The 16,818-nt window shown below is 38.1% G+C and overlaps 1 protein-coding gene across 1 annotated transcript in view; it reads right to left on the bottom strand.

The window, feature by feature from the left end:
• Nucleotides 1–16,818, bottom strand: part of CNTNAP5 (contactin associated protein family member 5) — an 882,261-nt gene that overhangs the window by 506,353 nt on the left and 359,090 nt on the right. The window contains exon 4 of the mRNA XM_021667927.2: nucleotides 1,121–1,268. Within this exon, the coding sequence (XP_021523602.2) occupies nucleotides 1,121–1,268 (148 nt within the window). The remainder of the gene's footprint in view (nucleotides 1–1,120; nucleotides 1,269–16,818) is intronic.

Genomic DNA, 16,818 nt, shown 5'->3' with positions numbered 1-16,818 from the left:
AGAGTGGAAGACAGTCCCTCTTGGGCCTAATGGTTTGTTGATGCATCTGTTCTAAACTACATTCTTTCTGAAAGTGCTTGTTCAAGATAAATACAGTCATTTTACCAGTAAATTCCCAATGTGCAGGGCTTTATTTTTAGCAGACACTCTGTGCCCGTAGTTTACTTGGAGAATTTGTAAACATTCAGCTTTTTGGGTCTCCATTTTCAGAAATTAGAATCCAGTGTGTATGAGATGGGGTGAGGGAAATGCATTTTCTAGGCAACACTTCTGTTGATTCTGATACAGGCATTCAGCTGATCTCACTATGGAAATCAAGAGAAACATGTCACTCATTAGGTGCTCCTGCAGCTCAAAACAGGAATCTGCTGAACCTGTCTGGATGAAAGTGTTAGTGATCAAATGTGTTTATGCATTAGGGTCACTGGGTTTTAGCATATAAGCAGAATATGTCACTGCTTAAGGCGGAAAACCAATTTATTATCATACAATTTTAGGTTTCAGTATAAAGCCTGCAAGAAAGAATCATAGGGATGGAAACCTTCCCGGAATAATTTAAACCTTACTCTAGAGTGATCACTAGTTCTACCCATGTTTATAATCTTCTTTGTGTGCAAGATAGAACTCTAATTTCAAATTTAGTACAAACAATTCACAGATGAATGGATGAAGGACATCATTTCAAGGAGAAAGCATTTTGTGAATTACATTTAGTTGTTTTTCTCCTCGTATTCTAGAACAAGTCAAGAGGTGAATGCTTTTCTCTCATAGCTCTGGGAAAGCAGGTCAGCGAAGACTTTATAATACCTTACACCACATCCGAGGAAGAAGTAAACCTAATATTTTTTTAACTGCAAAGGACAAATGGTTGCTGAATTCCTTGAGTTATTAATTTTGAATGTTTTGTTGAGCCTTTATCACACTATCACAGCTTAGTTCATTTAGCCCTAAGTAGAATGTTTTTTCTACTTTGGGGTTGAACATTTTTAAATATGCATACAAAAGTCTAGAAATAACTTTAAAATAAGATGAATTGTCAATCTCAATGCAGATAACCTGATGTCATGTAGACAGTACCACTCACACTCAGCAACCATAAAGGGTACATGTGGGTACTTACTATAGGAACATCCGTAGACCTCGACCCTCATGCCAATCTTCCCACTGGGATTCCATTCCAGGGGCACAAAGCGAACAAATCGGGCTCTCACTGAGTGCAGTAGCTTGTGGTGCACCACGCTGTCAGCATTCATGTTTCCTGCAAAAGTCTGCAGAGAAGAAAGAGAGCCAGTGAGGTCTGTGATATCATGTAATTTCAGTGGAAACACATAATTGTTACTCCACAAACTATTACTAAGAACATACCCAATTTCTCACGCATTTCAAATGAAATCTGACTTGGGGGAAAATCCTGCATTGTGTCTTATTTTGTTTTTCAGAAATACTTTACATTATTCGTTAAGAAATTCCTTTTAAAAATTTTATGAATAAAGCAATCTTAGCAAGTTCTGAGAGACATCACACCTAAAAGTTTACAAAGTTCACAATACAATGAAATTCCCATGTTCCTAATGTTCGTAATCAGTGAGGAATGGAAGATAACTGACTATCTGCTTTTAGAAGGAACATATTTTATTGAAGTAATTGTTACCATTGATTGAGGCCAGTCACTATGCTAAGCACTTTCCATTATCATTATTATCACCATTTTGCAGATTAAAAAATAAGAAGCCTAGAAAGAGAAAAGGGAAAGGAAAAAAATCTCCAAATCACCCAGTTGGCTAGTAATTAGTGTGAGATTTCTGCAGCCTCCTACTCCTCAAAAATTTCATTGTTGTTTTAGGAGGGAAATAAGGCAACTCAGATTTATATCTTGTTCATTTTCACATTTCCGTGTGAACTTTAATCAAAAGAACACACAGCACAACTATTTGCTCTACTAACATTGCATTTCATAGCGTTTATTTGGATGAACAATTTTATTGGGGGGCTTTTTTTTTGGCTGCAAATGAAATCCAAAGACTCACATCTAGTATTTCTAGTATTTTTTTTTAATTGTAGTAAATATACATAACAAAAAACATCATTATAACCAATTTAAAGTAAATAATTTAGGGCATGAAATATATTCACGTTGTTGTAGAACCATCACCACCATCCTTTCACAGAACATCTTCCTCATCCCAATCATACCTCATCTTTAAGACGGGATGTCAGCTAGCTAATCGATTTGTGTGCTTCATTATGAATCATCAGCTGTCTTCTTTTCAGCTTCTAATATTCATAGACAAAACCTACTTGCTGATGTGCAATCAATGTCAACCAATAAAAAGAAGATCCATTGCCTTTGCAAATGGCCAAAGTGAAAATCAAGTAAGATAATTTTGTCTATTTAATGAAATTCATTTTCAAAGAGCTTAACCTTAACCTTGATTGTATTTTCATAGCACCTGTGGATCCAGGTTATCCTTCGTAATCTCTGACACTTCTACTACACACAAAACACCCACTAGCTAATAGCTCTGCAATTAGGCAATTGATGTAATTACCATTATGTATCACAAAGTGGCTTATAAAGAAGGAAGAAGCTCACTTCCTATTTTGCAGCTACTCCTGGAGCAAAACTCTCACATAAAAGAATGACTTAGTGGGGAGGAATTTCTTGAGATTCAAATTCAACATTTCAGCTCCCAGGTTTGTCAAACCTTTGAACATTTTCTCTTCCTCCAAATGGAGAATCACTTTATTTGACAGGATTGCTCTTCCACGTGCCTTGCCCCCAGACCTAGCATCTGGCATAGATATGAAGCTGTCCTCCATCCCTGCTCACCTGGAAAGGACTCCTTCCTGTGGAGTTCAGTTCTTTTAAAATGTCCTTGTATCCATACCACTTTGCCATCTATAGGGGAAGGAAGGGAGATGGTTCTGGTGGTTTCCTACTGATTTGGATAGAGTGAAAGTATGTCATGTTTTTCTATAGCCTAACTGTGGAAACTTCCATTCAGAACTCTCAATTCCCTACTGATTGTGTGTGCACTATATCCCACCTCCCCAGGCATGTAAATACGTGGGGCTTATAGCATTATTTATCTAAAACAAATGTGCAATAGAAACTTATTCACCTTCAAATGACTGTGTGCCCCTTCTGAGTTCTGCATAATTTGTAGATGGAATATCACACACACACACACACACACACACACACACACACACACACACACCCTGATTAACAATGTTTCAAATTTGATCTCATACTGTAGATAAAAAGATTTGTTTTATGACCTGGCAATGCTTTATAGGAGTTAATCCCTTGACTAATGTATGGTGTGCTCCAATGAGAAGGAATCCCGGACTCTCATTCTGAGAAGAGTCAGCCTTATTATTGTGGTCTCACAGTTCCAAAGTCCTACTATCCCAGAGCCACATTATTTGCAGTTTCATAGTCTTAGAGGGTCATGGTCAAGCAGATCCAAGGTCTCACATTTCTGAGATTCCAAAGTTAATAGTGCATAGTCCCAGGGACTTCCTGGTGCTAGTAGCTTAAAGTCACTAGAAAGCATTTAATGGTAAAGGCAGATTTAATCTAAAGAAAGCTATAACCAGCCCCTCCCCAAGTTCACCAGTGGATCAAAGGCAATCACTTATTAATCCTGGAAGTGATGTGCTGGATGAATAGCTAGAAAAGATTTTCCTGTTTGATGTATTAAAACCACCATCCTACCCAAAGCCATCTAACTTGTTGAACTTAACATGTGAACAACAAAAATGACAATGAACTACTCATCTGAGAAAAAAAAATGAAAATCTAAAAATGCTGAAAGTAAAATGTTAGCATTCTATGTCCAGTGCTGGAGCTCAGAAAATGAGATCCTGAAACATGCCACTCTGACATACAACTAAATAAGTAGCCTCAGTTCTCTCTGACCTTCCCCTCCTCACTCCATCTTTTAATACTTTGTTTGAAAGCACAGGTTAAGGCTATTCTCTTAAGTTATTTTATCTACCTGGAAACTGAACCCACCAAAGAGAAACACAATTATCTCCAATCTTCTCCCTGAAATTTAATCAATTAGGGAAGATTACATTTCATATTACAGAGAAAAAAAAAACTAAAAATTAAATACCACACCGAGAACCTAGATGATCTTTATCTCTAATCCTATTCAATGCCTAAAAAGAATTATTTATTAAAAATAGTCTGAGCATTGGGTCCATCCATTTTCCCTGAAAATCGTATACTGTCCTTCAAAATGACTACATTTCTCCCATCTCCCTTTCTACCTATGCAGAAGGCTATATAAGCATCTGGACCTCATTGGGTTATTGAGTCATCATTCTCTAGCAATTCCCCTGTGCTCATGCATGTTAAATAAATGTGTATGCATTTTCATTCTAGTATCTTGCCTACTGTTAATTTGTTACATTAATTTGTTACTTTGTTAATTTTCAGTGAACCTTTAGAAAGAAGAGGGGAAGATTTCCACTGGCCTCTGCACCTCCCAAAATAACTTTCAAATATGAAGGAAAAATAAAACAGTTCCATGAAAAAAAATAAATAATTTACTAGCTATAAAGCTGCTAAGAAATGCTAATAAGAAAGTTTAAGAAATTGATGCCAGGTGACTCACAGCTGTAATCTCAACACTTTGGGAGTCCAAAGCAGGTGGATCACAAAGTTAGGAGTTCAAAACCAACCTGACCAAATAGTGAAACCCTATATCTACTAAAAACACAAAAATTAGCTGAACATAGTGGCGCACACCTGTAATCCCAGCTACTCTAGGAGCTGAGGCAGGAGAATCGCTTAAACCAGAGAGGTGGAGGTTGCAGTGAGCCAAAATCATACCACTGCACTCTTGCCTGGGCGACAGTGAGACTCCATCTCAAAAAAAAAAAAAAAAAAGAAGGAAAGAAAGAAAAGAAATAACTAAGGCATAGACACTCCAGGCATTACACTAAGTCAGAGTGCTGAGTTTAAAAAAATAATTCCAAGCTAACATTGGTAGATAGATAATTTGTATATAACCTTAAAAGTAGTAGAATATTTTTTGGAAGGTTATAATCATATTCATAGTATATTATTTTTCCTTGACAAAAAGTAGAGATTTTTCTAAAAGCTAATGATGTAATTCATCTCTGAAATTACTCCATGCTGTTTCTTCATATTGTATTCACATGTGAAAGCATGTGATCAGTTGTCATTGCATCGAGATATAAGATATTCTTTTTTATTAGGTGAGCATTATTTATGACTTTTTCTATAGAAGTGTAAGGACATTAAAATGTAACATGCATGATGAAAATCTAAGTGGGGATGCTCTTTGTGGTTAACTTATAATATTGAATGATGCATGAGGTAGGTGTTCAGAGTAATATTCTTCTGCATTATAGTAAGAAAGAAAACTTTGTTAAAATTAAATCAGTAGTATATCATTTTACTAAATATACTTTTATTTAATAAAATGCAGTACATTCTAAAATTTTCAGATTACATGTGAACTTAATTTTTTAATTAATCATTTTTTAACATATTAAAAAAAATTGATGCCAGGTGAAATTTTTGGTGTACAGAAAGGAATGATGAGCTCTCAATCCCACTAGTGAAAATGTATCAAAAGGAAAGGAAATCAATATATGGAAAAAATACCTGCACCCCATGTTTATTGCAGTACTGCTCACAATAACAAAGATATAGAATCAATGTATGTTCATCAATAGATGAATGAATAGAGGAAGTGTAATGTATGTATGATTCAGCCATAAAAAAGAATGAAATTCTGTCATTTCAGCAACATGGACGGATCTGGAGGTTATTATGTTAAGTAAAATGAGCCAGCTACAGAAAAACAAATTTCACTTTTTCACTCATAGGTGAGAGCTAAAACCAAGTTGATCCCATGAAGGTAGAGTAGAATGATAGTTACCACAGACCAAGGAGGGTGTATGTGAAGTTGAAATGAAGCAAAATTGATTAATGGGTACAAACATGTAGTTAGATAGAATAAATATGTTCTAATGTGTAATAGCACAGTAGAATGACTCTAGTTAACAACAACAATATATTGTATATTTCCAAATAACTAGAAAAGGTGATTTGAATTATTCCCAATACAAATAAATGATAAATGTTTGAGCTGACGGATATTCCAAATACTTGGACTTGATCATTGCACATTCTGTGTATGTATCAAAATATCACATGCATACCATAACTATGTACAAGTATTACATATAAATTTAAAAATCAAATAAAAAATGTATGGTTAAATAAAAGAGACTATTTTTATTTCTTAAACATTTTAAAAGTCAGTTCATAGTTTAAAGAAAAAATATCTTGTAAAGTTTGCAAGGCATGTAGAAGAAAAATATATGTGAAAAAAACCAAAAAGGATGGAAAGTACAGAAAATTGAATTATACAAATGGGTAAAAAATCAGAAAGAAAATGAAAGACTCAAATAATATTATCAGTAAAATTGACCTAATTTACATTCATAGACTACTCCATTCAACAACTGCAGATTATATAGTATTTTAAAGTCCACACAGCACATTAACTGAGATGATATCCTCCACAATAAAGTAGGTCTTAGTTAAAACCATAGTTTGTTTTTTAACCACAATTAAATTAAATTAGGAATTAATAATAAATTATCTAGAGAAACCTCCAATATTTGTAAGTTAATCAACACATTTCTAAGTAACATAGGTCAAAGAAGAAACAATGGCATGATGATAAAAACACTGTATCGAAGCTTGTGGGACACAGTTAAAGCAGACCTTAGACAAAAAAATGTGGTTTTAGTGCTTTGTACATAAGAAAAATAACAAAAGTAAAACCCTACATTTCCACTCCGAGAGGCTACCAAAACAGTCAATTTAATTCAGAATATTAATAGATTGGAATATTACTCAACAATAAAAAGTAACAAAGTGCTGTTCCCTGCAACAACACATTAGTTGAGCAAAATAAGCCAGCCATAAGGAGTGCAAACAGCATGATTCCATGCTTATAATATTCTAAATCAGGCAGAACTGAGCTCGGATGATGGAAACCAGGTCAGCACTGTTCTTGACAGGGTGAGGCCAAGAATGATTGTGAAGAACATTCATTAGTTCATTTGATCATAGCATTCTTGTGAAGTAGGTAGGCTGTTCTATCTTCAGTTTAAAGATGAGAAAACAATTTTGGAGAGGTTAAGTGATCTGAAGTATTAATTCAAAAAGATGATCAGAAATTTAGATTTATAGAGATTCTGATAAGGGTCTAGTGACCCTTTTACTTCAGTCTCATAATCACTTCCATATGTAAGTGGAGTCAGGTTTCTGCAACCAAATAATTGCCGTGGCTGCATCATAGCTACCGTTTTCAAGGGTCTCCTCCGTGCCAGGCACTTGCTAGGCTCTTTACATGTATTAGTTCCCTTTGTCCCCCTTATCATCAAGGAAGGCTTCAGCCCACTTCTTCACTAAAAGAGACACCCTGTTCCCACCCCTTCACATGTATTTAATCCTTCTGAAGTTCTAGGACATCTTACCAATGTGTGGCCCATTAATATAGTGTCTCTGCCTTGCTGGGAAAACCCTGGGACTCGGAGAGCTCAACGGCAAGAACACACTGCAAAATCAGGGAAGATCCTTTCCATTTACAATTCTGAGTGATATTGTATGTACTACTACTCAGAAATTTGTTTTCTCTCTTTTCCCCAACCCTCGCCCCACAACCTTAAGTAGTAATGTACTGAATTTATCCACAGGCCTTTCACAGTTATAATGAGATATATGTTATTATTTTTGTTACTATCAAATATCATTCATATGATTCTTAACAAAGCTGTTCCCTGATCTTATCCCCACATAGGAACACAGTGCAGGAGTTTGTCTTTCCTTCCCTGGAATTTAAGAACTTGAGGCTCAGAGAAGTTAAGTTTAATGGTCACAGAGAGAGTGAAATTTCCTCTTAAAAGAGAATCTCAATTTCCCATCTTCTCATTCTGAGAACTCTCCATCACATTTGGCCTGAATATTAGAAAAGAAAATAAGCACATAGAAAGGAGATCACAGGAAGACCTTACTTGGGATTGACACACAGAAGAATATGCAAGAAGTGAATGAAGACTGTCAGTCAGCATTCAGCCTCTTCCCTTTCACCACTCAGTCATTCCTAAGTGTTTAACACTGTTAGGTTAATGAATGGAATAACTTTTGGTCACACAAAAGTGCGAATGCTCTTCCTTGACTTCGTTAGGCAGGTCATGGGGTAGGCAGACACAATGAGTCTAAGGCAGGGTTGGTGCTGGGACTGATCAGTGGAGAGTGGACGGGTCTAAGCTGGCTATCATCAGAGCCACTCATTTGGATTTAGTGAATTTATTGGAGCCAGCAGACCTACACTGATGACTTTGACTGGCAGTGAGATTACAAGTATCCAGGTGCCACCAGGGAGATGTGATTAATTTGCCTAACTACAGTCTGTGCAAGAAATGACAGATACAACAACCAAATTCTGCAACAGTGACCTTGACAGGGGATGGCGGGAATTCTCAGGGAGACTCTGTTGCAAGTCTGGTGCTCTGCCAAACATACCACACTGCCTAAGGATCCATGTGAATGGAAGCCGTGGGAGAGAAAACAGATGAGCTTTGGGTGCTAATCCTAACATCCTTGCTGATATGGTTTGGCTGTGTCCCCACCCAACTCTCAGCTTGAGTTGTAGCTCCCATAATCCCCACGTTATGTGGGAGGTGATTGAATCATGGGGGCGGGTCTTTCCCGTGCTGTTCTGGTGATCGTGAATAAGTCTCACAAGATCTGAGACTTTTATAAAGGGCAGTTCTCCTGCACATGTTTTCTTACCTGCTATCATGTAAGATGTGCCTTTGGTCCTTCTTCACCTTCTGCCATAATTGTAAGGCCTCCCCAGCCATGTGGAACTGTGAGTCAATTAAATCTCTTTTCTTTTATAAATTACCAAGTCTTGGGTATGTCTTTATTAGCAGCGTAAGAATGGACTAATATGACTTGCCCTGTCATCTCCAGCAAGGTACCTGGACTATAATTCCTCCGCGAATATAGATTGTATCTCATTTTAAACTACATTGCCCAGAACAGTGCATGAAGCACAGTATTTCTTAAAGGTGTACTGAAATGGATTTCAGTAACCCAAGCTGAATATATACAGTTGTTTCAAAATCAATCAGGTTACAAACAACATGTTAATGCTGCTCACACTGTTATGAAAGACTTGCTGAATAACTGGGTAAGTGAATGAACAAATAAACATAAAATAACTTTTCTAAATCTCCATTTATCATCAAGAAAATAGTGAAAATGAAATCTCCAGGGAAGTTGTGAATCTTACATTGAATACATGTGCAGATGATATTTAATTTTGTAGGTTCTTATCAATACAAGGAATACTCTTAGAGAAAAAGAGAGACACACAGAGAAAAAAAGAGAAGCAGGTTCCAATAGGAAATACTTGTAAAAAAATTTTTTTGTATGACAGTGTATGCTGAAGCAATGACCTGTTGATAGCCTCCAGCCACGTGCAAGGAATGTGTCAATGACACATTTTCCAAATGCTTCCAAAGGGCTGTCCCCCCTAAAAGGGTGCAAACTAAAGTTAAGGAGAAAGTAGCAACCCAGAGGTAATTAGGATTTTTTTTTTTTTTAATTTAAGAAGATACATTTAATAAGGCAAAGGGTAATTAACATGCAAACCACAGACTTAAATCTAAAATTGACAAACCCATTCAGGCTTAAAAGTTCCAAACTGCTATTCAGAGCAGTGCAGAAATGGATTTCAGACAGTCATTTATAGAAAAGAAAATGAGAAATAAGTGTCATGCACTGGCCACTACTGGTAGCTGAGAGGAATTCTGAAATGATAGATTTGAGGAGACTAAAATGGTAGTTCAACTATTGAACACTTCTTTTCCCCAACCCTTCCTTGTCTGGAGCACAGGTCCATTCTATCATAAGTGCATATGTGTGTATCTACTTGTTTCATAGGGATAGTTATTTGATTAGCTTAAAAGACCATTCAGAATTTGATTGCTATCTGAGAATCCTGTTATATCTTAACAGTTGGCAAGAGGAGAATGACTGATTGGCACCACGTGCCACCCTTTGCCTGGTTATGACCTCCAGATTAGAGAAACAACACAAAGATTTCAGCCAACACTAGAGAAAAGCTGACATTCCAGCCTGATCTCCCCCCCAGTTGTGTGGGTGCAGGCTCTCAGAACTGTGCTGGTGACAATCACATGCTCATGTTCTCTGCCTTCCCTCAAGAGTCACTACCAACTCTGTCCTCTTACTCTGTTGGAGTCAGGTACCTAAGACACTGAAGATGTATTTGTTTAGGCCTCTGTCTCTGGCAGTAGAAATTCCCTCTAGTGAGTATTAGTGCTTCCTGATTTCCAGGCCAGTCTTAGAACATCTTTTGTGACACATGTGCTCCTGTGCCATCAGTGGCCAACTTGACATTTTGCTCCTAGTCTCCCTGTCCTGACCTTCACTGTCAGTCATTCTCCTGAAACTTGACGTAGCCATTTCAGAAAATGAAATCTGAAGGGATCCTAACAGGGGCCACTTGGTTATCCATTTACCCATATGAAAGTGACTTCTGATGCAAATCTTATCAAATATAGAGTCTCCTAATACCCTCCTGGAACCCCATCCTATACCATCAGTTATCTCCCTTTTTAATCCTAGTGATGGAATATAACAGGACTTGTCAGCAGACGTTACTTAGTCACCTGTAAAGGCTGCAGCGGGTAACGCCTTCCATTAAGTGACTCTCCCACTGGAGACTCCAATGTTGTCAGATTGACCAGCACCCGGCCCCAGGAGAAAAGCCCAGCTTCCCCTAGGGGCGGCACCCCATGGGGAACCTGCATCACTACCCTCGCTGCCCTATGAAAGTTATCACTTCTATATTCCATTTTCTCATCCTTCTACTTTGAATAACCAGTGTCCTTTCCTGTGAACTATTTGCATTAAATCTCCCCCGTCAATAACTTACATACAAATATAATTTATTGAGTATCAAGCATTACAAGCACGAAGAAAGGGCACTGATACGATTATTTTAAAGCAGGCATGGAAGAACCCTCAAATCATCATCAGGCCTCTGCCTATTTATGGCTTTAACAACCAAACGTTGATTTGGAATGAAGTTTCTGAATGAGGTTCTCAAAGTTCTTCCTGGAACAATCACAACTTTTCTATGTAGTCTATCAGCATGCCTATCATGATGATAAATGTCTGAGTCACTTCTTACTAGAAGATAAAATATGACAACTGACATCATGTACATCAACCCAGAAACAAATAGATGTGTGCCTTTGTTGATCACTGTCTTATATGATCCAGAAGAGTGATTCTTCTTGAAGGCATTATGCATGTGAAGATAAATGTTTAAGTAATTATGGGCATGCATATGTCACGACTCCTCCATTGCTATTGCTGTGTTTGTTCTGAAGTTCTGGATTTTGTGTGACTTCTGATGTCTTAAGTATAATGGGTAGTTGGCTGGATATGGTGGCTCATGCCTCTAATCCCAACACTTTGAGAGGCCAAGGCGGGGGGCTCACCTGAGATCAGGAGTTTGAGACCACCCTGGACAACATGGCAGACCCTGTCTCTACTAAAAATACAAAAATTAGCCAGGCATGGTGGCATGGGCCTGTAGTCCCAGCTACTTGGGAGGCTGAGGCAGGAGAATCACTTGAACTCGGGAGGCAGAGGTTCCAGTGAGCCGAAATTGAGCCACTGCGCTCCAGCCTGGGTGACATAGAGAGACTCCATCTCAAAAAAATTAAAAAAATAAAAAAAGTTTAAGGGGTAATAAAGTGACTGTTGACAACAGTGTCATATATTTATGTTTCTGTCTCTGCATTGAGAGAGATAACACCAACATGTATGGCAGCGCCACCGTATGGTGCACGCCTGGAAAAGACGGAAATACCCTCTTAGCAAAATCAGACTTTTCACACTCCACTAAAAAAAATGCCTTAACCCTCCAAAAAATAAATAGAAATCTGTTTCAACTTTCTTGCTGATGAAGTAGGGAACTAAAGCATGGGAGTCGGCAGGAGAGCCTGACCTTCTATTAGTGCACCTGGAGTTAAAGAGTGATATTGCAGCGAGGGCCGGGCCCAGAGCCAGGAAGAGGCAAACCCATGTGTATGGGGTACAGCCTTGGGGCAAAGAGCAAAATAGAAACAAACACGAAAGGCTGCCAGTCTTCGTAATGCCTTCATGTGCTTGCTTTAGTAGGTGATCTTGCCAAATCGTTCTCCCTTTCCCAGCCCAATGTTTCTTTCTCTCGTCTTGCATTATTTTTCTTCCTACACTTATCACCACCTGACAAACTAAATATATGTGTATGTATTCATTTACTTGTTTATCTCCCTGTCATGACACTCTAAGCTTCATGAGAGCAGGGTCTTCTCCTAAAATCACAAGCAGGAGAGGTGGCCTGTAGATCCTGGTTGAATGAAGAATTGATATGTAGCATTGGTTTCCCTAATTTTTTTCATTGCAAACCCTGTTATTTTTTCATGGTGCATCTTAAGGGAAGACTGCTCTACAAAAATGTGAACAAAACGTCTTAATGGGAGATCTTCCTGGTCATGGTTTTGGATGGAAAACAAAGGATAGGAGTTTTGAGGTATTTTCCCGATGAAATGTTACTAGTTTAAGAGGAAACTGATCTGACATTTCAGTTTAGAGCTCCTTCTACTACCACAGTTGATTTAGGGATCTTAAGTGTCAGGCTAAAGTGCTTCAGAGAGGCAAATAACAAAGTGTCAATGTTCAAGATTCAACAAGCCCTGTGCTACCCAGACTGTCCAAAATTATTTGAGGTGGAAGTATCAAAAGGAGTGACTAGGAGGCATATCAAGTCCGTGTTTTATCCTTGATTCCATTCCACACTTCTGAGAGTCAGCTTGTTAACCCCACAAGCTACCTACAGACTGTGGGGTCTAGTTTCTGCCATCCTTTATGTTTAATTGACCAGATAATAGGCTAATGGTGGTGCTGGGTTCATGAGTAACAAATTATGGCTAGATACATTTAGGATGCTCACTCAGCCTTATTTCCTCCGCAAAGCTTTCCAGGCTCACTTCCAGGGATTAATGTCTACACCAGCAGAAAAGCCCCAACTTGCCTGTCCTGTAGTCAATTTTCTCCAAAGATAATTTCACTTCCCTGAATGGGAACCTTTGAGGAGATAGTAGGTTCCTGCTGGAAAGAGGAACATGAAAGCAGACATCGTGTCTTTTTTAATCATTCATTTTGCTGAGATTTGGATCTTAAACTGGCACTGTACGGAGATGTGAGCTCACTGTCAGTCTTTGGCAAAACCACATAGTAGCCCAAGTTTATCATGATCTCCTCTTCTCTTTTTCACTGCTTTGTTCCCTTTCTTTTCTTAGTCTTAGGTGACTTTCAACTTTTTCTGTTGAATTGTAAGTAGTCCAAGCAATGAATATTTCCCTTCCTAGGGAAAATGAAGCAGTTGAGTTATTTAAAGGGACACTTGAAGAATAGTGGAAGAAAGAGAGGAAGGAAGAAAAATCTTTACACACTAATGGAATTAATTTCTCTTGCCAGTTTGGCTGGAAAATTGGGACAGAATTACAGGATATATACTATAAGCTCTGAGGTCTGGCCTTGAGTAAATACAAATCCAAGTAAATACCTGGTATATGGCCCCCCTCCCTCCATCACCACCATCAACTTCCTTATGCCCTGGATCACTGCAGCAGCCTGCAGACAATTGTTCTGCCTCCAGTGCTACTCCCATCTAATCAATCTGACAAGTGAGTTCATTACCTTTAAGATAAAGTAAAAATTTTGCAGTATGCCCTATAAAGCCCTCTGCTTTCCAAATTATCTCCTATTTCTTCTCTCATCTCCATTTCCTACTTCCACTGTATCAAATGGTAAGATATTCCCTCAAACACAACAGAGAACCCATTCCTTAAGCACCTTCTCAGCTGTGCTCTTCCCCAACCTCTGTGTTTAAGCTGCAGGTACTCTCCTTGTTCATCCTCATGGTATTTGCTGTCATGGAAGCAAATCAGCAAAGGAGCTGGAATGTCTGTATTTAGATTGGTCTCCTCTTCTAGGCAGCAAGCACTTTGAAGGCCACTGCCCTGGTTCATTTTGCATCCCCGGCACCTGCACAAGCTACAGTACACAGAAGGTAGAGAATATATGGTTGTTCCCACAAACTCAATGGAATTTTGGATAGATGACAGTGCAAAGAAAGGAGAGAACATCACCAAAGGAAATTCCTGCTTGTCCATAATAAAGCACAAAAAATGTAAACATTTTGTCTAACACAGGTATCTGCTATCATGAGATTATTTCCTTTGAGCTAAACATAAATGTGAAGTCCGATGACAACGTTTTGTTGATGCCTCTACAAAGATATGATTTTTTATTCTTCATTTCACTTGCTATCCCTAGATCCCCCTTGAGAAGCGTCACTGGATCGCTGGCTGCGTGTGCAAGATGAAACCATTGGGCTTTGAAGGGAGGTCCCCTTGAAAGTCACCTCCAACTATTATTTCATGAATCACCTTAGGCCATTCATAACATCTTTCAGAATCTTATTTTCTTCATCTATTAAATGGAGATAACAATACCATGGTGAAAAGAATCACATGTATTAAGCACTCACACATTTATTTATTTTTTAGAATGACATTACATCATTGTAGTGACCTCCAAAGTTGACTAAGCAGAAGATGATACAGACTGAATGTTTCTGCAAATTCATACGTTGAAATCCTAATGGCCACTGTCTCTTATTAGGAGGTGGGGATTCTGAGAGGTAATTAGTTCATGAGAATGAATCCTCTATGATAGAATTAGTGTTTTTGTAAGAACAGAGAAAGAACTAGCCCTTTCTTTCTTGGCTTTCCCTCATATGAGGAGGCAGTGAGAAAATAGTCACCTGCACACCAGGAAAAGTGCTCTTACCAGACACTGGATCTTCCAGCACCTTAATCTTGGACGTCCCAGCCTCCAGAACTATGGGAAGTAAATTTCTGTTGTTTGAGTCTATTGTACATTTGTTACAGCAGCTAGAACTAAGACAGAAAGGCTCTAGAATTGTCAACCTGCACCAAATAATCACACAATTTAAACAGAAAAAACTTGCTCACTATGCAAATTCAGTGTTAAAGAAATTCTCTGTCCTTTCCTATTCACAGGAGTGTCACCTAATTTTTTCTTCTATACAAAAATGCCTGAACGTTTTCATCATTGCATCTTAGTGATGTCCTAAGACAGGAGACTAAGACTCAAGAAGATGCAGTGATGCCCAATGTTAACTCCTGGTCACTATGAGCTCAGGCAGGGCTCATTATTCTCTGCGTCTAACTCTAAGACTGCCCTTTTTTCCACACACAATGATATAGTTGAAGACAAAAAGACCTAGAGCAAAACTGGGGGGCCTGTATTCCAACCCCAAATGTATGTTACACAGTTGCTATCACTACTGCTATTAGTATCATTGTTGTTAACATCTTGGCAGAGGTATTGAATTCATATGTAGAAAGATCTATCTCAAGCCTCAGTTCACATTGCCAGTGAATTTACTCAACTAAGAAATTCAGTGAATTTTTGTTTATTTTCATGGCTTTCTGGAGCTTCTAGATCCAACTATTCATTTGAAAATGTATAAAATTGCAAACAAGACTCTGACACTGTATTTAAAGTAGCAAGCTATTTTTGAATTGATAAATTGTTTAAAAAGGAAAAAAAAAGGGGGGGGGAATAATGCTTTTTGTAGCCTGCATTTCATTCCAGTTCTTTACAACATATTTATTAAAGCATTTCGTATCCAGAAAAAAAAAAAGACCCCCTAGAACTGTGAATTGATTAGCCTTCTCCAATAGTTTGCAACAATGCTTCCACTGCCGATATTAATCATGCCTCCAGTAGCTCCTCTGCACCAATACCAGGGAGATCTGTATGGCCTATATCAAATGCAAGGAATTACTGCTGGATAAATGTATTTGTACCTTGCTGTGTTAAGGAACACTCAGGCCCTGTTTATGCTTTGCGTCATTCCCAAGTTTAAATAATGATTTTCAGACTATCCAGCCTAGTAACTCTATACTTGATCTGATTTCATTGTTGACAATGTTTGAATCAAGCCAGACAGGCATACGGAGTTTCTTAGCTTGACTTGCAAGGTCTTATAAGCTGGCCCTGTTCTACTTTGAGTCTTATTTCTCACAATACCTGAATGTACTGTAAACTCCAAAAAATTAGACCGTTCACTGTCTTGCTGCATGGCACCAAGACCTTAAACACGGCACTGTGGCGTGGTGTTAATGATGGACTCCGGGGCGCGTTGCCTAGTTTCAGTCATTGCTCTCCCACTTACTGGATGTGAAAATTCGGGTATACACTTAGCTTTTCTGTTCTAGCATTTGCTCAACTTTAAAACGGGGACAAGAGTGCATTTCTCAGGAGGATGGTGAGGGGAATGTGTGTGTGTGCACCCATGTGTGTGTGAATAGAAATATATGTGTGTATACTAGCTAACATGTATGCTAATAATTTATGCCAGAATTATTCTAAGTAATATGACATATATATTGACGTAGTGTTCAGATATTGCTTAGCACAGTTCTAGCATGAAGTATGAAGTTTTGGCACAGTATGTGACCTATATAAGTGCTAACTACTGTAATTGCTAGTTCCATATGTTTAGTTAAATTGTAGTTATTCTTCAGGCTCATGTCAAATACTGACACTTTTATCAAACAATCATAACTCTCCAAGCA

This window comes from Aotus nancymaae, unplaced genomic scaffold (genome assembly GCF_030222135.1).
Source record: "Aotus nancymaae isolate 86718 unplaced genomic scaffold, 86718_ANA_hifiasm-v0.15.2.pri h1tg000029l, whole genome shotgun sequence".
NCBI lineage: Eukaryota > Metazoa > Chordata > Mammalia > Primates > Aotidae > Aotus > Aotus nancymaae.
Note: the sequence above shows the minus strand (reverse complement) of the source record. Positions and strands in the feature narration are given on the sequence as shown.